This window comes from Pteropus vampyrus, unplaced genomic scaffold, assembly GCF_000151845.1.
Source record: "Pteropus vampyrus isolate Shadow unplaced genomic scaffold, Pvam_2.0 Scaffold35, whole genome shotgun sequence".
In the NCBI taxonomy this organism is placed as follows: Eukaryota; Metazoa; Chordata; class Mammalia; order Chiroptera; family Pteropodidae; genus Pteropus; species Pteropus vampyrus.
The window spans coordinates 3,714,460-3,736,167 of NW_011888816.1; the positions used below are offsets into that span (position 1 = coordinate 3,714,460).

The following is a 21,708-nucleotide window of genomic DNA, read 5'->3' on the forward strand; positions in this document are numbered from 1 at the left end:
TGCTACTGCTTGCTGGCCAGGCGACCTTGTGCAAGTCACGTGAGCCCTACTGACCTCTGTATCCTATTCCGTAAAATGAGCATAGTAATGCTTAATTTTCAAGGTTGTCAAAGAGAGGATAACATATTTGAAAGCGCCTCAACGCTCTTCCTGAACATCGTAGACGCTGTTAGTTTCCTTTAATGACTCAGATCCTAGGGTCTTTTTACTCCAAGGCCTCTTGGCTCTATTATTTCTGTGGACAAAGGAGAAAACCAACCATTTCTGCCTGAAACCTGGGTTTCGTTAGCATTGCCCGCACACACTTGCTAGTGCCCCGTGCACACTCTCTCCCTACGCCCCCAGTTCTTCTTGAGTATACAACATGGAAGCTCATGGGTGCTCCCGACCAACAGCTGGTCAGCCATTTTCTTCCTCTCCCGCCCCAGCCTTCTTCGACTTATATTCCAGACGCCACCACTTTCCCTGGGCCTCAGTGCTGCAGGGGTCTCCCGGTGAGTTAAAGCTGAACTGGACAGAATGCTCCGTGGTGGTCCATGGGGACACAAGGACGGGGCTCCTTATCCCCCAGTACTGGTCAGGGCGTTTACTGTAATGCCTTTCCCCTCCAGACAACCTGTGTCCGTGGGAACCTTGGCCAGATCTGGGGAGCAAGGCTTTGTGACTGGGCCCGCCTCTTCCCTTGAGGTGCCCCAGTGCAGGTTCCAATCGGACACCCTCATGCCTTGGCGGCCAGCAGGCTGGCTGACGGGAGTCCTTTTCGGCGCCTCGAGATTTCATTTAGATCAGCCCCTGCTTACTGACTGGGTCAGAGGGGCCTTCCTTGCTTTTGATGAGGAATGTAAAGTCATTAAATGAACTCCAGGGAGGGCACAGGTGCCACCAGACAGCTGAGGCCGTGTGTGAGAATTCCTGCATTCCACCACTGATGCACTCTGTCCCATGGAGGACATGACGAGCCTATGGGCCTGGGTGCGGAGCAGCCTGTGTTATAGTCTTGCTTTAGTCTGAATGTGAAAGGCAGGACCCTGGCAGCAGCTCGAGAAGTTTCTGGAGAGGCCCAGAGCAAGTGCTGTAGCACCAGGTAGGCAGTGGGTGGCGGGTAGGGGAGCAGGCAGGGCCTGCCAGATTCCATCACACCGGCTGGGGGTTCTTCCCCAGATTCCAGCCCGGCGTCTGATGACAAGGAGATAGCGTGTCTCGATACGCAACAGGTAGAAACGTCTTTGAAGTCACATAAAAACCTCAGCCGAAGAGAAGACAAAGTATATGTTAAGAGAACAAAATAAAGGGGCTAGATGGATAGGTTTATTTCTGAAATTTAAACTCTCTGAAGTGGAGTCGTCATAGTTACCTGCTTGTTTTTACTTGTGTTTATGAGATCTGAAGGCCGCGGAATTAAAATAATCCTCCCCTGTGTGAAGTGTGCGTCTGTAATAACAAGCGCCAAGGGGCACCTGGGCACTGCTCGCCGCCGTCAGCTTCATGCCCTGATTTTTTTCCTAGTCTCTCTGTTGCCTGGGCCTGTCCAGAGGGACTCATGATTGGGCCCTGTTCTGCCACACACGTTCAGGATCCCTGAGACAGAGACACATTACTACACCTCATAAACAAAGCCCCGCGACCTGCCCATACCTGACTCAGGGACGGCCCCATGGCCCTCCATACCTCAGACCGTTTCGAAGTAGAGAAGCCTGCACTGGAGCATTTTATAAGCTTCTCGAGGATGATGCCGTGAGTCATATTTATAGGCCTAAATTCATGATGTACCACAGTGATAAGAAATAAAAGTACATTCTGATTTACACATTTTTTTTTCAGGCCTTAGATAAGGAGTGTAGGCACGAGGCCTGGCTTTGTCTCTCGGCGGCCACTTTGTCCCAGACAAGCCACTGTCCTCTCTGTCCTCCCAGCCCCACCTGCAGACTGAGGAGGCTGGCTGACGTCAGGGTCCTGCCCTGACGTGATGGTGATGTGAGGTATCTCCTGTGGTTAGTTTGCATTTGGGAAGCTGAAGTGAAGAAGCAGCCGCAGGGGGCTGTATGCAAAGCCATCACCTTAGAATTCATGAGCCCGGTGGGGAATCTGAGGGATGATTCTACAGGACATTTTCAGTGTTTCGGTTATACCAAGTGATGCCCGAGGGCCGACCGACAGTCAGCCGTGTTAAACCGACCAAGCCGAAACCTGAATAAAGCAGTGTGTTTCCTCAAAGTACATCATCAGCTTTAATATATGTCCTCAGTTAAACGGAAGTCATCTTAACTGAGTCATCTTCCCAAGTCGGTCTTAGTTCTAAGCTCAGATTTCCAACTTTAAAATAACTTTCCTCTTAAAGATCCCGTGTTTTGAATGAATCCTCTCTCCCGGGCGAGCTGCACGCATTCCGTGTCATTCATGTTTCCATGTTGATGGGTTTTAACCACACGGCCACCAGTCAGGTAACGACTAGCACTCCACATTCGGCTGATGTGTTTTCATCATAAGGCAGAGGAATGTGAGGCAGACATGGCTGTTTGTAGGAAACGGACACCTGCCACTTGATGTTTTGAGATAATGAAATCCACTCATGGGCTCTTAGGGTTCCAGGAACCTCTGCTATAATAGCACCTTGTCACAAAATAAGGTCGAGCTTGCTTGCCTTGGCTTGAGGGGATTAACTGAGTGCTAATAATGAAAATAATAACCACAGGAAGAGGCGTTGTATTTACACCTTTCGCCAGTCTCTTGCATTATGTTTTCTTGAAGAATCACCGCAATACTCTTTGGTGGCTGCTCTAATCACAGCCACGAGAAGTTCTTCAAGGGTCTCTCTGCCATGAAATCAGGATCACAGTGAGCAAGTGTCACTTTTACCCCTACCTCGTTCAGATGGGAAGGAGATTTCCCTACGGTCTCATTGCGCACGGAGCATTCTCTGCCTAAAGTAGCTCGGAAGTGAAGTCGGTGGGATGACTTTTGAGCAGACACACCATTTGGTTTCTAAGAACGTTTAAGTACCGAGAAAATAGAAGATTAAAGGCCGTGTTGTCTGGTAGATACAGGGGAACATTTCTAAAAGAAAGCTGGTTTCCATCTTCATGTATAACCATCAGTGGCCTTAAGAAGAGACCAAACTCTGGGAGAAAGGAGTGATTCACGTCTAAGGATATTTCATTTCAAAGCCACTTGAAATCCTAATAGCGCAAACTTGACTAATTATAGAAAACCGAGGCCATAGGACAAAATAATTTAGTAGAGCAAATTAAGACTCTTATCCTTTCAAAATTGCCCAGATTTATCTTTACTCACATCTCATACTAGAAATCAAATCAGACGTATATACCAAGTCGTACCTGAGTGCTCTCATTGATTTTCCATTTCCCTTTTGAAGGACATCTTGGTTCCTTTCACATGGTAGTGATTGCGAATAAAGCTACTACAGACGTTTGCATACGGACATAAGTTTTGTGCGGACATAAGTTTTCGGTTCTCTTGGGCAAATACCTAAGAGTGTAATTGCTTGGGCTGTAGGATAAGATTTCATTTAATATGATAAGAAATTGGCCAGCTGTCTTGCAAAATGCTCTTGTATTCTGCATTCCTACCAGCAGTAAATGAGAATTTTCGTTACCTTGGCCAGCATTTGTTATTGTCAGGTTTACAAACGTTAGCCACTGTAATAGGTATGTAGTTATATTGCATTGCAGTTTTAACTTGCATCTCCCTAGTGAGAGATGATGTCGAGTATCTTTTCACGTGCTCATTTACCACTTACATACCCTTCTTTGGTGAAGTATCTATTCAGACTTTTTGCCTATTTTAAAAATCTGGTCCATTATTCTCCTGTTGAATTTTAAGAGTTCCTTGTATGATCTAGATAAAAGTCCTTTATCCGATATGTAATTTGCACACTTTTTCTCCCAGTCCGTGGTTCATCTTATTCTCTCATCAGTATTTTACAAAGAGCAAAGTTCGTAATGTTGATCAAGTTCAATTTGTCCTGTTTTTTCTTTCAGGGATCGTGCTTTTGTGTTGTATCTAAAAATCCATTGACGTACTAAATTTCACATAGTATTTTCCCAGAATTCTTCCCAAAGTTTTATCGTTTCATGTTTTACACTCAGATCTATGATCATATTTTAGATCATGTTTTATGTTAGTATGAGATATGTGCCTAGATTCATTTGAGCATCTATTTGTTCGAGCACCATTTGTTCTAAAGACTGTCTTTTCTTCATTCATGTTTGCACATTTGTGAGAACTTTATTTCTGGGCTCTCGATTCTATTCCATTGATCTCTGTGTCTGTCCCTCTGCCAGTACTATGGCATGGTTACCGTAGCTGTATAGTAAAAATCTTAAAATCGGGCAGTATGGTCGTTCCAACTTCATTCTGCTTTTTTCAAAATCGTTTTAGCTTTTCTAGTTCCTAAGATTTGTAGATTCAGATTTTAGATTCAGCCAGTCTATGTCTACAAAAAGATCCCGCTTGGATTTTGATAGGAATTGCTTAGATTTGGGGAGAATTAATATTTTTACTATATTAAGTCTTCCAATCCCTGAACATAGTATATCCATTTGTTTAGGTCTCTACCTCTGAAATTTGTCCGAATTTGCTTTTATGACCCAGCATATGGTATATTTTGAAAATCTGCCATGTACACTTGAAAAGAATATATATTCTGCAGTTGTTAGATGAATTTTTCTATATATGTTAATTGGGTCAAGTTTGTTAATTTTGTTGCATAAAACTTTTGAATTTGTTATGACTTTTGTTTGCATATTACTAGGAGAGATAGAAAAGTATCTCACCATAGTTATGGGTTTGTCTACTTCTTTCTCTGGTTCTGTCATTTTTAAATATATTTCAAAGCTGTTATTAGGTGCATTTAGAATTTAGACTTGGTATATGTTCCTGGTTAATTGCTCTTTTAATAAATATGAAATGTCCCTCTTTAGATATGATTATTGCCTTAAAGTCTACTTTGTCTGATATTAGCTTCACCAACTTTCTTTGGTTTTCTTTTGTGTGGTATATCTTTTTCCGTTCTTTAACCTTCATTTTTATTCCGTGCCCTCATGATTCTTGTAAGCAGCATATAGTTGTGTTTTATTTTCTATAATCCAGTTTGAAAATCTTAATCTCGTAATAGTTGGTAAATCGACATTAAATGTAGATATTATTTGGGCTTACCTTTTTCACATTACTCTTGATTTCTGCTCTTTTTTCCTTCCCTCTTTGGGTTTGTCTTGCTATTCTCTTTCTAGTTTCTTAACATGAAAGCTTGGGTTATTAATTTGAGACCTTTCTTCTTTTTTAATATAAGTATTTTAATACTATAAATTTTCCTTTAAGCACTGCTTTAGCTGCATCTCACAGATTTTAATGTATTATATAGTCATTTTCATTAAGTTAAGAATGTTTTCTAATTTTCCTTGGTATATCTTCTTTGATCCTTGGATTATTTAGAAGTGCATTGTTTAATATCCAAGTGATTGGAGTTATTCCTGTTATCTTTGTTATTGATTTCTACTTTAATTCAATTATGCTCAGAGAATATATTTTATATGGTTTCAGTTCTCTTAAGATTTGCTTTACAACCCCAAATATTATATACACTGGTGAATGTTCTTGGGTTCTTGGGAAAAAAATGTCTAATCTGTTGTTGTTAGGTTTAGTGCTCTGCAGATGTCAATGAGATCCAGGTGGTTGATGGTGTTCTTCAACTCTTCTATATCCTTGTGGATTTTTTGTCTACTCATCTTATCTATTTCTATGAGAGTAGTTTTTAACTCTCCCACTACAATTGTGGATTTGTCTGTTTTTCCTATCTTTGCTTTGTGTGTTTTTAATTTCTATTGTTAGATGCATAGACATTTATTGTTATATCTTCTCGGTCACAGAACCCTTTTATCAAAATGTTATATGTCACTATTTATCGCTGGTAATTTTCTTTGTTCTGAAGTCTGCTTTGCCTGCTTTCTTTTGATTCATGTTTACATGGTTGCGTGGTATATCTTATCTCATTCTTTTACTTTTAATCCCAGTCTACCTCACCGTATATAAATTAAGATGCTTATAGATAGTATATAGTTGGGTAGTATTTCAATCACTTGAAAAATCTTTTATTTGCTGAATTTAGATTGTTTACATTTAATGTAATTCTTAATATGTTAAGATATCATTTACCTTTTTATTCAAAATGTTTATCCCCTCTTTTTGTTTTATTGCCTTTTTCTTGGCTTTTTAAGGCTATGCAACTTCTTTTTAGTATTACATTTTGTAATCTATTATATTTTTACTACCTAATATATTATTTACTATCTCTTTGTATACTTTTTAAAGTAATTGCTATCGGGATTGTAAAATACTTTACACGGTCTATTATAATCAATATTTTATCGCTTCAGTTGCAATGCAGAAACTTTACTACCTTGTGGGTTCCTTTACCCTTCCCCTTTATGTTCTACTTTTTTTAATATATTAAATCTATGTACATCAGAACCGCATCAGACAATATTGTATGTTTTACTTTTCTACCATCAAACATTATTTTAATGAGAGGAAATATTCCGTTACGTGTACACAGATATTTACCATTTCCGTTACTCTTTCTTCATTTCTGATGTTCTAAGTTTCCTTCTGGTGTTACCCTTTCTCTCGAAAGGCCTTCTTCTAGCACTTCTTTTAGAGCCATTATGCCTCTGTTGGTTTTCCCTCATATGAAAATCTTTATTTCACCTTAATTCCTGAATATTTTGCTCGGTACAGATTTCTGATTGGGTAGTTCTTTTCTTTTATCACTTTGAAAATATTTTGGCACTCTCTGCCGACCTCAGTGTCATGAGAAATCCACAGGAATTCACATCATTGTTCCCCAGTAAGTAATACATCATTTTTTTCTGCCTGCTTTCAAGATTTCAAGATTTTTTGTCTTTAACTGATTTGATTATGATGTGTTTGAGTGGGGTTTCTTTGGATTTATCTTGTTTGCAGTTTTCTCAGTTTCTTAAATCTGTAGGTTTATGTCTTTCATCACATAGTTTTTTTGGCATAGTTTTAGCTATGATTTCTTCAAATACGTTTTCATCCGTTCATGCTGTTCTCTCATTTGGGAACTCCAGTGACATAAACCTTTTGATACTGTCCCACAGGTCCCTGAGGCTCTGTTCATTCGTGTTTTCAACCTTTTTTCTCTGTTACTCATAGATCATTTCTATTAATCTATCTTCAAGACTATTACCTCTTTCTATTCTGCTAATGAATGTATTCAGTGTGGTTTTTAAAGCATTTTAGTCATATTTTTAGTTCTAAAATTTCCATTTGGTTCTCCTTTATATCTTCTTTTTTTTTTTTTCATTCTATTTTATTTTAATACTTGTTTCAAGAGTGTTAGTGATTGCTTGTTTTAGCATTTTTATAACACTTTAAACTCTTTGTCAGATCATTCCAACATCTATGTCATTTTCTTATTCATTGTCTTGTTGATTGTCTTTTCTCACGTGAATTGAGATTTTTTTGTAGTTGTTCGTATGCCCAGTATTTTCGATTTTATCCTGGCCACTTTAAATATTATGAGACACTGTGTCTTGTTGAAACCCTACAGACAATGTTGATACTTTTGTTTTAGCAAGCAATTATGTTAAATTCAGGCTACAGGTTGGGATTGGGATTTCAATGTCAGGTCAGTTTCCAAGCGTTTGCAAATGCTATTTGGATCTATCTTGTGCGTCCATCCTCCGGGGGTCAGTCTGGCGTCTGGGCAGAGGTTTATGAACTCAGTTCTCCAAGTTTTTGGTATGCTACTTAGGTCAGTCGTATGCAGGCGCTGGCTGGCTGATGGCGGCGAGCCTACGAGTCCCTAAACAATTGTATGGGGTTGCTTTCTCAAGCTCTTCCCAATTCGTTACTTTTGCCCAATACTTTTCTGGTTCCCAGGCCTCCCATTTTCTGTCTGGCCATAAACTTCTTCCTTCCAGAGTTGTCATATCTGGGCCAAACACAGAGATTTCGGAGGACAGAGAGAGAAGAGAGTTTGGGCTTGGGCTCCTGTTGCTGGATGTTGTCGCTGCTTCATTCGCTGCCACCACTGCCAGCACAGAACTAACTACCTGAGGAAAAGGAAAGTCGAGGGGCGTCGTCTGTTCTCCTGGAGCTTTTTCGAGTTTCCCTTCCCATTCCCGAAGCCCGGCTTCTCCTGGAGTTCTCTCTTTTGCCCCATACTGCTCACTTCTGGGATTTGGATTTGTTGAGTTCAAGCTGAGCTATCCTAGGAGGAAAGAAGTGGTCGATTCACCACCACATTGGTGGGGCTTTGAAGTCAGGGTCTTTCCCCGACCTGCCTGGCCCGTTGCTATTTGCTTTTCATTGTTCTCAAATAGCTGTCCACACATTCTGTTCAGGTTTTACAGTTGCACTCAAGGGGAGAGAAAGGGTGGCATGGGTTTGTTTTTTTTTTTTTGTTTTTCCTTTTACCCAGAACTAGAACCTCCGATTGATATTACTTAAGTTTTTTGTTTTCTAATTAACTTGTCTTTGTATACAGGACAACAGAGCGTGTTATTAATAAGAGTTCAGTTAAGGGGCCAGATCACATCGTTTTAAATTAATTCTTTTGGCTTTGTTTATATCTACATTTATGTCAGCTGCGCACAGTGCTATTTTGGTCCCTGCCTTTGATCGCATTCTCACTGTATTTTCTGTTTGCACTTACTAACTAGCCTATGAGTGAATGTAGGCTTGTTATTTCTTTGCAACTCGTGGCGTGATGTTTTGGAGCACAGCCTCTACACACAGTCCATGGTGGGGCAGTCGGGGAAGGGAGTCTGGATGTAACTCAGCCGAGCTGTGTGAGGCACAGTTTTGAGAAGAACCAGGTGGGAATTCTCACTGTTGAACCGTTCGGTGTAAGTCTGTGCTTGCTTCAGACATGATTCAACTACAGCTGAGATTTTCAAACAGCAGCCCTTGTGAACTCATCAAGTTGGGTGTGATTTCAGAAGTTTGCATGCAGCTCTTTTAAGATGCACATCTTTGCAGAAATCACACCTGATCCGGTTGGGCGGGCAGCTGGTCTCTGGCACACTCAGGCAGTGGGACAGGATCTCAGTGAAGGCACAAAGTCATTCACATGTAATTCAGAGTCCATGTTAAATGTTAATTACCCCTGCGACCTTTCTGTCACCATGACTGATTGATTAAGAAATGTTCAGTCTTTTTAAGAACTAGAGAGATGGTCATCAGCCTTGTTGCTACGATCGAGTGAAAAGACACAGAACGTGTTGAGCAGCACAGTCAGCTGAGGCCAGGCTGGGTCGCGCTTCCTGGGCAGGTAGGCTCAGGCTCCACATGTACTCCTTAGTCTTACTGAGCTGCCACTACCCCGTCTATAAAACACGTGACGTGCTTGCCCTAGAAGATGAGGCTGTGGGAAAGGAGAAACGAGAAAACGCACAGGAAACTGCAAAGGCTTCGGAAATGTAAAGTGCCATACAAGTTTATTACAAATAGTTTAAAATAACAATCGGGATAAAAACTGGAATGACTGGTGAGTTAAGAGAGGCAAGTCCAATGCTAGAATCAAGTTAATTTACCTGCCTTGCAGGACGTGGGCTCGTTTTATGGGGGAGCCGAATTAGGTTTCTGGAAGCCACGGCTTGGTCAACACCCACTATGTCCCTTCCAGCCCTGAGTTCATGATTCTGCACATGGATGCTGCAGAGTCAGAGATGTGCACGTGTCTTTCCTGTTTCTCCCGGGACTGTAGCAGCGAGCAAGGGCATACTTCTCAGGATACTGGGGAAGGGGGGGTTGCCCTGGTTTGGTTATTAGTGCTGCTTCTCTCAGGCTCCTCAGATTGTCAGGCACCTAGAATCATCCTTCTATCCATATGAAAGAGCTGTGTTGGGCTCAGGGCACCAAGGACACAGGGACCTTCTGTGTCCTAGCACTGACTGACACCTGGAAAGTTCACTCGTAATGTGCTTTGACTGGAAAGTTCAGGCTTCTGGAACACAAAGCCTCCAGAGGGACCTAGGGAGGCACCACACCTTGACTGGCGCATCCCCAGCCGACTCCCTCGTGCTCATCCCCAAGGGTCACCACTGCCTGCCTGCGTCCCCACGGTCAGCAGCATCCTGTGGGGCGGGACTGAAGACATCCTCCCCAAAGCCACAGGTAGCCTGAGACTCAGGGTGCCCATCTAGCGGGACCTCAGTCAGGATGGCAACCTGACCATGTTCTTCTTGCTCCCTTGCAGATCACCTCCAACGAGAAGCACCTGGAGAGCCTCAGGAATGCAGGCAGCCTCCTGCAGGCCCTGGAGCGGCTGGCGCCGGCCGGCGAGTAAGTAATATTCCTGGGGGGCTCAGAGGAGCAGTGCAGTCTCCCCTCCTGTGCTGTCCCCCCACACCCCACTGCACACCAGCGACTCCCACCGTCTAGATTTTCTTGCCCAGTGTGGGAAGGTCGGCTCTGCACTCCTGGGAATCCCTACCATGCAGGAGGAGGGTCAGCAGGAGGGAGATAAGCAGAAAGTCTTCGCCCTGCTGGTGGGGGAGGCAGTATTTGCATCATTCGGGAGTAGAGATGAGGGTTGTGTATTCCGACCAGGTGGGAGGGGACACCAGGTGAGAGATGTGATGAACCTCGTAAGAAAGGCAGTACCCGCTTGTGTACACATGGCCCTCCATCAGTGGCCAGGCCAGAGGTACCATAATCCCCACCCTGCAGAGGGTCTGGAGGCCCGGGCAGGGCCAGGGTCAGAACCGGCCGCTCGGCCAGCCCTACTGCACCAGGCTGCCTTGCTTCAGAAGGAAAACCTAGAACCTGCAGACTCTGATGCCCAGAATCTGACGGTGCGAGGCAAGGTCAGCCTCCCAGCCCTCCGCTCTAGAGCATCTAGAACATCCTGGAAGTGAGGTGCACGGCCAGGGCGGCCTCATCACACAGGCGCATGCCACACACTGTGAAGGTGGGAACTGGCGCCTCGCCAGCCCCACAGCAATGCTGAGGCTCATGCTCCGTAGGATGAACGCCACAGGGAGGGTTCATCCCACGACACGCACCCCTGCACCCTTGAACTTGAGAGGTGGCAGCAGGTGGTGGGGGTAGGGCTTACAAGTCTTAGTTTATTTAAAATGTTAGTGCCAAGTGACCGAAGAAAATCTGCATGGGACAAAGAGAAAGTTGTCCCCAGGTGCCCATGCTGCCATCAGCTGGCACTGTGTAACGGCTCACCACGCGTAACAGAGCCTGGCACGTGGTGGGGGCTCGGGAGGTTTGACGAGTGACTCAGTGAATGTGGTTCCCCCTCCTCACTCAGACCACTGCTGCCTGAGCTGAGGGAGGTGGCCAGAGGTCCCCTCAGGAGGCGGGCCTTCTCCCCAGGGTGGGGACAGGAGCCCCAGCTGCTGTCTCCACCCTGGGGAGAAGGCCCGCCTCCTGAGGGGTACCTGGCCTTCACTGGGCATGGCTGCCTGGCATTCTCCAGTGGCATGTTTTCAGAACCACCGGGTTGTCGGAAATCTCCCAGGTGTTTTAGGGTGGGTATTCATTTGAAGAAAAACGCACGACTGAGGAGAGGTATTTCTGGGGTGAGTCTGTGGAGAAGGCTGAGCTCCAGCCAACCTTTTGGCACTTAATCCTGGACTGGGCAGGGGTCCACCCCGCCCCTTTCTTCCTTAGGTGAAATCAGAAAAGTAGCTTCTTATCTGTGGTTCCTGTGAGTTGAGGGAAGGACAGGCTGACTAACGGGAAGAGCCTCCTGCACCCCGCTCAGCCCCCATGGTGTTAAGGTGTGGACGGCGACTCCATGGCTGGGCCATGGGCCTTCTGCTAGACTGGTTTACGAAAAGCATGTGATGTCCAACCGCAGGCCTGTGCAGAGAGCCGTGGCGAAGCCACTCTGAGCAGATCTGTGCTGAGGCAGCCGTGGGAGCGTTGGGAGGAGCGGGGCTCAGTGGACGGCCCCTCGGAGCCCTTCCCCTCCAGCCTGCTGTGTGGCAGGGCCTCCTCCGTCTGCCTTCAGGCTGAAGTCGGCACATCCTCATGCTGCACCAGTTTGGGAGAGCTGGACCTAAATTTGGACCAGATGTGACAAAACAAAGCTCAGTGCTCCATGAAGCTGGCAGCCTCTCCTGCACCCACAGCCGACACCCCAGTAACTGAAATGACTACACCGGGCAGATCCTGTGATGGGTGGGAGGTTGCTGCTATGAAGTTGTCTCGTTGGAGTTTTGTTTCGATGGCCGAATAAGAAAAGATTTTTTTGTGTTGACCAAGAATGAGTGGGTGGCAGTGTTCTGCATTTAATGTGGCCCTGCCAGAGGTTGCCGTGCCCTCTTCGCCAGCCAGTGGGCCTTCTGAGACTGCTGTGGTGGGCAGGGTGGCCAGCGTGACTACACCAGACCAGCCCGGGCTCAGCGGGGAGCGGGCTGGGTTCAGCCACATTCTCACTGTCCCTCGGGAGCTTTGATGCAGAGCAGGGATGCCTGGCATGGCCTCCTGACTGCGGCCCCCTCCCACCATGACCCACCTCCTTTATGCAGCCCCCCACCCCCGGTTATGTGGCCATGGCTCTATTTCCATGTAGTTGAGAGTGTGCCACGAGCTAATTTTATACTTCAAGGCACACTGCTGTGTCATTCATTTCTTTGCTGACAGTTAAGGCACAGGTTTAGTGTGTCTCAATTTGCTCCAGTAACAAAGTTTCCATTTTAAGCTCTTAATTATACATCCACACCTATGAGAATAAGAAACCCAGAGCTCCTGCCTGATTGGCCCGGAGATGGTGAGACGGAGCAGGGCAGATGGCGCTTGGAGTGGGTCTGGGATCTTGGGCTTTTCGCACAGGCAGCTGCAGGCGGGCGCTGTGCAGGACCCGCATGGAAGGGACCCTGGCTGCTGCCCGACTTGCCTCACAGTTCAGCATCCGTGCACCTGGCCAGGTAGTTCAGATGTTGAGTGGTGGCTGGGCCAGGAGCTCCTGCCTCTCAGGGTGCTGGCAGGGCCAGGTCTGGGCCCCAGTCGGGCTGTGGGCTGGGGGCTTCTCACCTCACAGCCTGGGAACCCTGTGTCTGCTTCTTGGGACATGCTGCACAGGAGGCAGCTCTAGGAAGCAGCTGGCCCGTCACACAGCAGCTCCTCTGGAGGAGGAGGCACTTCACCTGCAGATGACAAGGGTCTCTACCTTGGCTTTTCTCCCAGTTCATCTGCCAACAGTGCGGTGGCTTCCTTGGCCCTGGAAATCCTCCAAGCTGCTGGACGCTAGGCAAGGAGGCACCGAACGCAGGCCCACCTGGCTGCACCACCCCTCGCGACGCGGGCAAGGTCAGCGCCCCAGCACATCTGCCACATCGACACCTGCAGCTGTACTTGGACCTAATAAAGTCAGCTGAGCCCAGAACCTTCCGGCTGAGGTGCGCTCACTCTGGGCCCCAGAAAACCGACTCAGAATAGAGCTCCTCGGTTCCTGGGGGACGCATCTGGGAGCCCCAGGCTTGCCAGCTGTTCTCAGGACATCCTTCCTTCTCTGTGTGGGCCGGGCGGCCTCCTCTAAAGCCTGAGCTGCCTGTGCTAGACCAGTGGAGAAGCCACCGTCCCCAGCCCGCCTGCATCTGTAAGTGTCCCTCTCCACTGAGGTGAAAGGCAGGACCAGGCCTGAACGCTCTCGAGCGCGGCCCGAGCAGGCCTTTGGAAGCTAGTTTTAGCCTCTTGTCTTCCCCACCTTTGCCAGGCTGCCTGGCTTCTGCATTTTGGGGACAAACTGGTTCCAACAGTCCTGGTACAGTTAGTTAAGTTTGCTCGAGGAACACTGGCTTCCTTGAACGTCCGCCCATCTAGATGGGTTGATGACATTATGAGTCGTCCCCCCTAGCTGCCACCATTTATCCCTGTACCCTTGAAACCTTCTAGCTTCTTCCTGTTCCCTCACATACGCCCTCAGAACCTCCTAGGTCGGAGTCGAGCCCATGAAAGTATCTGGTGGAGTCTGCGAAGGTGCTGGGCTGTTGTACTCAGGCAGGCATTCTCTCAATCTGGACTGGAAGGGAGGGTGGGTCCTGGACAGCTCAAAGCAGGTCGAGGCCGTTCCTTGGTCTCTGAGACCTGAGTTTCCCAATCTGCCAAATGAAAGGGCTAGACTAGACCAAAAGCTGCAACCCCTTCTCCCAGCTGGGGTGCCCTGTGTGTAAAAGGTGGGGTTTGCCCCGATAAACACTGCCCCGGTTCTGTCCCAGGCGGCAGCCACCATGCACAGGAGATGGGTGGGACCGGCAGAAATGGCCCCACCGACTGCACATCCCAGGAAGCTTATCTTGCTGCCACCAACAGCCAGCCCCTCTGCCAGTGATCTGGGTAGTCCGCCAACTTCCACTTGGCTTTCTAATGAACACGGCAGCCCTGCACCCAGCTCTGTCAAAGGCAAGTATGGGAGCGACCGCATTTAATCCCCACCACAGCCTTCAGAGCAGGCCTTCCTAGCTGCATTTCAGAGCTGAGGAAACGAGTCTCGGAGAAGCCGGTCCACTTGCTCGGTTGAGCTCAGGACTCTGACTCCACAGCCCTTGTGTGTCCCCAAGTGGCGTGTCCAGAGCTCGAGCTGTAAGTAGTTGCTGGGGTATAAGAAGGTGTCCCACCCAGGAGTAGGCGGTTCTGCCTGATTGTGCACAGCCTCCGCACTGCCTGTGGTAAGTCCTGCTGGGCCATGTGCCCGTCACCGGGCTGGGTACCCACGTGGCCCTGGCCCGCCTGGCTCTGCCTGTGTTCCTGGGGTGGCAGTGGGGAGCTAGCTGATGGGGCAGCCAGAGGCGGGGCCTTTAGCTCCAGTCGCTTTGCCTGCTGGGTCCAGAAACAGGCACAGGCCTCCATTTCCCAAGAAAACCTGTTCTCCATTCAGTTCTCGGTGAACCAGCTGAGTCCTGACCTAGCGTCCCCGCCAGAAGTAGTCAGAGTGATGGAAGCACCACTTCCCTTTCTGCTGAGCAGGGAGGACTCTGTTTAAGGTAACACAGGAAGGTGTTAACATTCCAGAACCTGAGTTGACCGTTACTGGCCAAGCCCCACAGCACCGCTGTGAGAAAGGCCAGGGGCGAGGAGGAGGGTCCCAAGCAGTGCCGCTGGCTGCCGAGGGGCCAGAGTACTAAAGCTGGCCCATGCTAAGCCTGGTGCTCTGGTGTGATGCTATGTCCACCTGGACTGGGGGTCTTGTCTGTCATCTCACGAAGGTATCCAATGGAAGGCAGCAGCCCCAGTACCAGAGCTCAGAGGGAGGGGCTGTGAGGCTGGCCGGGCAGGCAGCGGGAGGCTGAGGGCGGGTACCCTTCCGTGCCCTCCCCGTGTGAGGCCCATCCCCTCATTGGGCTCCCCAGGCTGGCTCCAGGTGTGAGGAAAGAGGTGGCCCCCTCAGAGCCCTCAGGGTCCTGGCAGTGACAAGGGGCTCAGACCTTTCCCCTCCAAGCTTCAGCTGTTCACTCTTAACTGGCTACGACCCACTGGCTGGGCCTCCCAGAGACGAATGGCGTCCCTGAAACCACTGAAGTCACAGAGGCAGGAGGCAGAGGAGGCAGCAAGAGTGCTGGTGGCACAAGGCTGCCTCCCTCCCCCGACCGGCAGCGGGCCCAAAGCTTCAAGACCGTGCCTGAACTTCCAGCCGGAGTCAGTACCCAGGGAACTGTCCCTGTGAAGAACCATGTGAAGTGACTGGCCACAGGTATCCTGAGGAGCCGAGTTACCTGGGGCAGCTCAGGACACAGGTCTGTTGAAAGCAGCAACAGAATCTACTGTCTTGCGTTCTTTGTATGTGTCCAGCCCCTTAGTTAACCTTATTCCCCTGAGGTGTTCTGCATTATCTGAGGAGGGTCTCGGGTCAGTTCTATGAATGCTGGGCAGGTATCATCCCTGTAGTATGGCTCAGAAAATGGGGCTCTGGTGGCCCAGACTCTTGTCCAAAGCAAGTCACAGGAAGAGGAACGGGTCTCTCCTGCCTCCACTCGAAGCCACATGCCCTTCTCCCTCTCCTAGCAACAGAAGATGTAGAACTAAATCTCTGATGTATGGACCTGTGCGGGGGCTGAGGTGGGAGAAAGGGGCTTTGCCCCCTGGAGAGCTGTCTGCAGTGCGATGGGAACAAGACTAGCCAAAATTTAGGGGGGCCCAACAACCTCAAGCTCCTGTGAGGCCTAGAGGGAGATGTGGGAACAAAAAGCAGCGCGGCCTAGAACGAGGACCAGGGAGGTGTGGAGTCCCCATGGGACCTGGAAGGCTGGCCTTACACTCGCCACTCCTGGCCTTTTACTGGACCAGACACAGACGTGGACGTGTCACCTCCCTCAAGCTTACCGAAGTCTCACGATGGGAGGTGGAGTGGACAGCACCCAGGACGCTGATAGGTAAAAGCAGCTCTTTTTCAGCCTCATCCTTGTCCCCCTCCGTCATTTTCTAATCGCCCTCAGTGGACGAGTCACTCGAAGCAGTTAGAGTCTCACCGACGAGAACAACTAACTGCAGCTGGTCACCTGGGCTCTTTGCTTATTAAACCAAACAGCACAATTCAGATGTTTGTATCACAGTAATCAAAACAAGAGCTTATTTATCTCAAGGATTCAAATAATTAGATCAAAGCCTCAAGTCTAGAGTATCTACCTTCAACATGAAAAAACTTCATCAGCTCAGCGGTGGTCACTGCAGTGAAATCAAATGTCCTAGGCACCTCTTTCCCCAGGTAACCACTATTCTGATTTTTGCAATAATCTAATCACTTTGCCTTTTACTTTGGCCATCCATGGATGATTTCAAGACAGTCTGCCCTTCTTCTGTGGATCAGTGAAGACCTACTACGTGTATTTATGTCCTGCTTTTGTTTGATATCGAGTCTGAGATATAGTCATACTATTGTATAGGGGTCATAGTTTTTTACAGCAGCGTGGCCACTCGTATAAATGAAGCGATTATTGGACAGACACATAAGCTTCCAGTGTGGGCAGTCACGCACTAAGCCACACCGGACCTTGAGGCAAAAGAAAAATCAATCTTTTTAAAATTTTGGTATTTCGTTGGTCTTGGAATTTTCTGCATTAATTTCAGTTTTACCCAAATGGCTACACCGCTGTTCCACACCTTTCCCTCCGTCTGCATCTCGCTGCCAGCGACAGTGCCCGCTGCCCCCAGCCTTGCTTTTAGGCCTCGACGGTGGGCAGAGCGTCTTCCTCACTCTCCTGAGAGGCTGTCCTCGGCCCTCCGTTACTTCTAAGCACAATGCGGAAGCACCTCGCTCAGATTAATTTCCATACTAAGTTCTTAAATGGAACTTCAAAATGTGATTTTAGGAAAAGTTCTGAAAATGTTTTCTGGTTTTAAAAAGTTCTTTAAATGAAACACCCTGCTGTGCCGCTTTCTGTTAAGCTTCTGCAGTACTGGCTTGGTTCTGTGACACTGAGCAAAACCTGAGACCTGTCGCCTCACTGGGTACAAAGATGTTTCCTTTCCAACACCAATTACATTTCAGACCACAGTGAGGAATGTGAGGCTTTCACAAAAGGTCCTCCCCCAGATGAAGCTGATCCTCAACAAAAAGGAACCGAATGTGTATTATCTAATAGTCATGATCTTAAAAATACAGTGAATCAGTAACAGCCTGCCCGAGCGCAAAACACTGACTCTTTAAAGACCAAAACACAAGTCTTAACAGGTCCACTGACTCTGCCCTAAGGGATGAGCTAACTTGTCAGACCCACCACCAGGATGACAGGACCAGCTGGCAGATAGGTGGAAATAGGCCCATTCTGCTTCTCTCTGATTATGTTTAGATAAACATCAGCACTTAAACCATCTTAATTATCAGTTCAAAGTGGAGTTGAAGGAATTCCCCTTTCTAAAGGAGTCACACTTATGTGAAGGTGCTTGAAATTCAATCAGATAGTTAATTCTTCATTATTACCTTAATGGACTGAAACCATCCAGGGAACCTGGAGTGGGGATGTCTGTGTGGCCTTCAGTTTTGCTCTATGTAGCCCAAAGACTAGATGCCTTTGAATTAAGGAGACAGGGTGGTCACTTGTGCAGGATTATACACATGACTACAGCGAGACCAGGCTGGAGTCCTGGCAAAAGTCCAAACCCAGAGTCCTTCAGTTGGCGATGGCAGAATCTCTCCTCTTACACAAGCAAAGGCTCGCTCAATCACAGTGTTCAAAGCTGAAACAATTTTTGGTGCCATTTAACCCAGAGCTAAATGCTAAAATTGGCTAACAATCCCATCTAGAGGTAAAGCTCTATTATTTATAACTTAAATTAGTTCACAGTGTATGTTTTCCTCACGCTGACCTCAATCAACTCATTATCCTCGCAAACCATTTAATAAAGAAAAAAAAAAGACACAATCGAATGAATTAAAAGTTTAATTCTGAACCATTTTTATAACCGCATTTTCTCTTGAAGCATCGTATCACAGCAGGTTACAACAACTTTGGGATAAAAGGCAACTGGTAAACTGTCCAAAACAAGGTTCTGAATAACACCTCTTACTGATTTACCCTACCCATACGTATCCCAAATAAAGTTTTTGATCAAAAACATGAAATAGATCCACCTGCTTATTTTAAGCATATTAAAAAGGAAACTAATTGGACCATTTCTATTTGTCTATTTTATACAAAAAGGCTACACAATGTTACACTTTATTCAGATTACAATTAGAGTGATTATGAATTAGTGTTCTACACCATTACTCAATTCTTAAAAATTAGAAATTGCTGTAGCAGTATTCACTATAACTTAACACTACAAGACTTAAAAAACTAACAGTTACTGCAAAAAAAAATTAAAGAGCTACTTCAAAGCAAGCAAAGTCAGTACCATTACAGATATTAAAAAAAAATTTAACAAGCAAGGCTAGAGTTTGATAAATTCCATCTTGTGATCCATTCTTGTGCATTCTTCACTTCTTGAGTCACTCCCAAAATCCATTTGTATTGTTACTCCTCGACCAAAAAGGACCAGAACAAAAAGTTTACTTCAATTGTTCCCATAGGAAACTCAGCTTGGTTAGTGTGTCAGGCACTTTCTGAGATACCAGCCCACCCCTCGAGCCCTCTCAGCAACTCTACAGGCCAATCACAATGCAAGTTCAGACAAAACAGCTGTATAAAGAGAGAAAGGCTGCTATTAATGTTTAAAACCGCAAATGTTACTCATTTGAGTATTAAGTTGCAAAAGCTGTGGCAAAAAAACATCAAAGTTAATAACTTCCACACATGACCACGTAACAACCGGAAATCTGAGAACATTCAAATGTTCTAAGACATCTCCTTTCAAAGTATGTATCTGTTTTTTGTGACAGATTTACAAGTAGGCCTAAACCACTCCCACCCTACCAACCAAGTCTTTCTGAAGTTCTGTAGGCAGAGTAAAAGTATTTTACCCAAACTGGCTTTTCTAACTTCTTACCTAAAGGATGATTTACAGGTCAGTATCAAACCAGGCCAGCTGATTGCTGTCACCTGGAGGCAGCCCATCCATGAGGTCCTGGGCATGCCCCAGATCTGGCAGCCCATCCACTGGATAGTCAGCACCAGGGTGGTGGCCACCCATCTCATGCTCCATCATGGGGTCCATACCCAAGGCATCCTGGCCATATCCACCAGAGTGAAAAGAACGATAGCTGGGATCTAGAAGAGCCAGGGTGGTGACAAAAGGGGCCAGAGAGGGAGGAGAAAGACATAAAAGGTTACACTGAGGCTAAGGATCCGTGGCAGCATACTAGTCAGAAAGCACTGCTTTCTAGCCTCTTCGGCCAAGTGACTACCCAATGCCAGGCCACCCACGGGCCTACATGAGGTCTGTTTCCAGAAAAGGCAGACCGGCAGGTTCTAGTCCTCCCATCAGTTTGCCCCTGAACATTTTGCATTTGCACAGGCAGAGACATAAAGCTCCTCAGGGGAGCAGCAGCAACCTACTGTGTATGACTCCCAACTCTCCTGACCCCAGGCATCAAAAAGGCTCGGGCAGGAGACGAAGGCAAAGACAAGGAAGTCTGGCAGATATGCCCTATCTGGTGAAAAGTCCAGGCAGGACCCACAAAAGTACTGAGAAAACTCAAGACACTATTTCCAATGAAACTTTTGCATGTTTTATCTTAAGGGCTGACATTTATATGTCTGTCAAGGTAAGAAGCTTATAGGCTTTAGTGGTTTAATAATTAGGAATAACCAGTTAAGATGAATAGTTATAGCTATTAGTGGTCTACCCCATGCCTCCATCTCCATTACTGAAAACTGAATTAGCTTTTCAGAAAACCTTGACAAAACAACTATAAATATCTACTCCAGATCTAAGCTTGGGGACAGAAGCTTCCCATATGCCCACTTCCTGGCTAAGTTGTAGACACAGATATTATGGCTTCTCTGACAAAAAAAAAAAAGCAAGCGAAAAGCCAGGTGACACTAACATCCTACAGGGCAGAGGCCCGTCACCAGTAACATGTACTGTTGGTGTGATCCCGTTGCTTGCTCAGAGTGTGGCTCAGAATTCCCTAGCTCCATTAAAGATACTGTTGCTAACTCTGGAACTTAAGAACTGCCTTTAATTGCTAACACTACTTTCCTGCCAACACTGGTTTTCCAGATAAGCAAACCAGCTCTTCTGACAAAGCTCTAGAACTGTAGCTTGATCTGGAGGTAACTGAGAAGTATGAGACACGTACCATCCTGGCGATATCCAAGGGGTTCTCCCTGGGCACCGATATCAAGTCCAAGATCAGCGGTCTACATAGACAGGTATAAGGCAAGGAAGCAAAATGAACATTCTCAAAGCATACTCTCTAATATTCTGAAAACATACCTATTTGCAGATTACAAAAAAAAAAATGAACTCAAACACTACAGAAATACTTAGAAAATACAGAATTACTTCAAAATACAGAAGTATACAATATACACTTCAAACTCTACCCCTCAAAGATTAACCACTGATACCTAGAGAAACATGTTTTCCCGTTGCATAGTGTTAAAAATATTCACTACTTTATTCTTTCAATAAGGATTTATTAAGTACTTACTATGTGTCAGGCACAGTTTTAAGTGCTAGAGATACAACAGTAAACAGGCAAAGTGTCTCCCCACAACAGAACATGTTATATGAAATAATTTTTAGCCCAAGTAGCTGGAAGGACGAAGTTGCCGTTAACTAAGATGGAGAGTATGACGACAGGAACAAACAGGTTTGGGGAAAGCGGGGAGGGGAGAGTTCAGAGCTCAAGCTGGGACATGTTAAGGTTGCCTATAAAAACCCAACTAACACATCTCTCACTGTTGGGCAATGTGTTTTGGTTTGTTTTTTTTTAACCTAACAATATATAGGATCTCTTTCCATTCATCCGACCAATATAATACACTATTACTCTATACCATAACTGAATAAACTTTCCGGGCGGTTCTAAAGTTTCAATAAACAACTCTGTACTGAGGACAAATACTAAAGACAAATTCACAGCAATTCAAGTGGAAAAGAAGATGAAAACTGAGCATTAAAAAAAGCTGATAAACTGACCTCCAACTAATAGGATTTAAGAGACTGCCTCTTTCCTTACACATTTTTGAAAAATGTTTTTTAATCTGATAGAACTGTTTCATCTCCCTCCCTTATGAGTTCTAGGCTAAGCAGTATAACTTGTTCATTTTGAACGGGCTATTTAAAGCTGTGGTTTCCTTCCTCACAGTAGCTGCTAATATA

The 21,708-nt window shown here is 46.3% G+C and overlaps 2 protein-coding genes across 5 annotated transcripts in view; one reads left to right on the plus strand and one right to left on the minus strand.

The window, feature by feature from the left end:
- ULK4 (unc-51 like kinase 4) overlaps positions 1-18,474 on the plus strand; it is a 406,030-nt gene extending 387,556 nt beyond the window's left edge. The window contains exons 34-35 of the mRNA XM_023529030.1: positions 10,241-10,326; positions 13,189-18,474. Of these exons, the coding sequence (XP_023384798.1) occupies positions 10,241-10,326; positions 13,189-13,252 (150 nt within the window). The 3' untranslated portion in view covers positions 13,253-18,474. The remainder of the gene's footprint in view (positions 1-10,240; positions 10,327-13,188) is intronic.
- Positions 18,362-21,708, minus strand: part of CTNNB1 (catenin beta 1) — a 35,956-nt gene continuing 32,609 nt past the window's right edge. Inside the window, exons 14-16 of one of the 4 annotated variants that reach the window (XM_011357394.2) lie at positions 20,681-20,741; positions 19,426-19,646; positions 18,363-18,959 (exon numbers count right to left, since the gene is read on the minus strand). In XM_011357394.2, the coding sequence (XP_011355696.1) occupies positions 19,438-19,646; positions 20,681-20,741 (270 nt within the window). In that variant the 3' untranslated portion in view covers positions 18,363-18,959; positions 19,426-19,437. Of the gene's footprint in view, positions 19,647-20,680; positions 20,742-21,708 lie in introns of all 4 variants that reach the window. The other 3 variants (XM_011357393.2, XM_011357391.2, XM_011357392.2) reach the window with 3 other exon arrangements.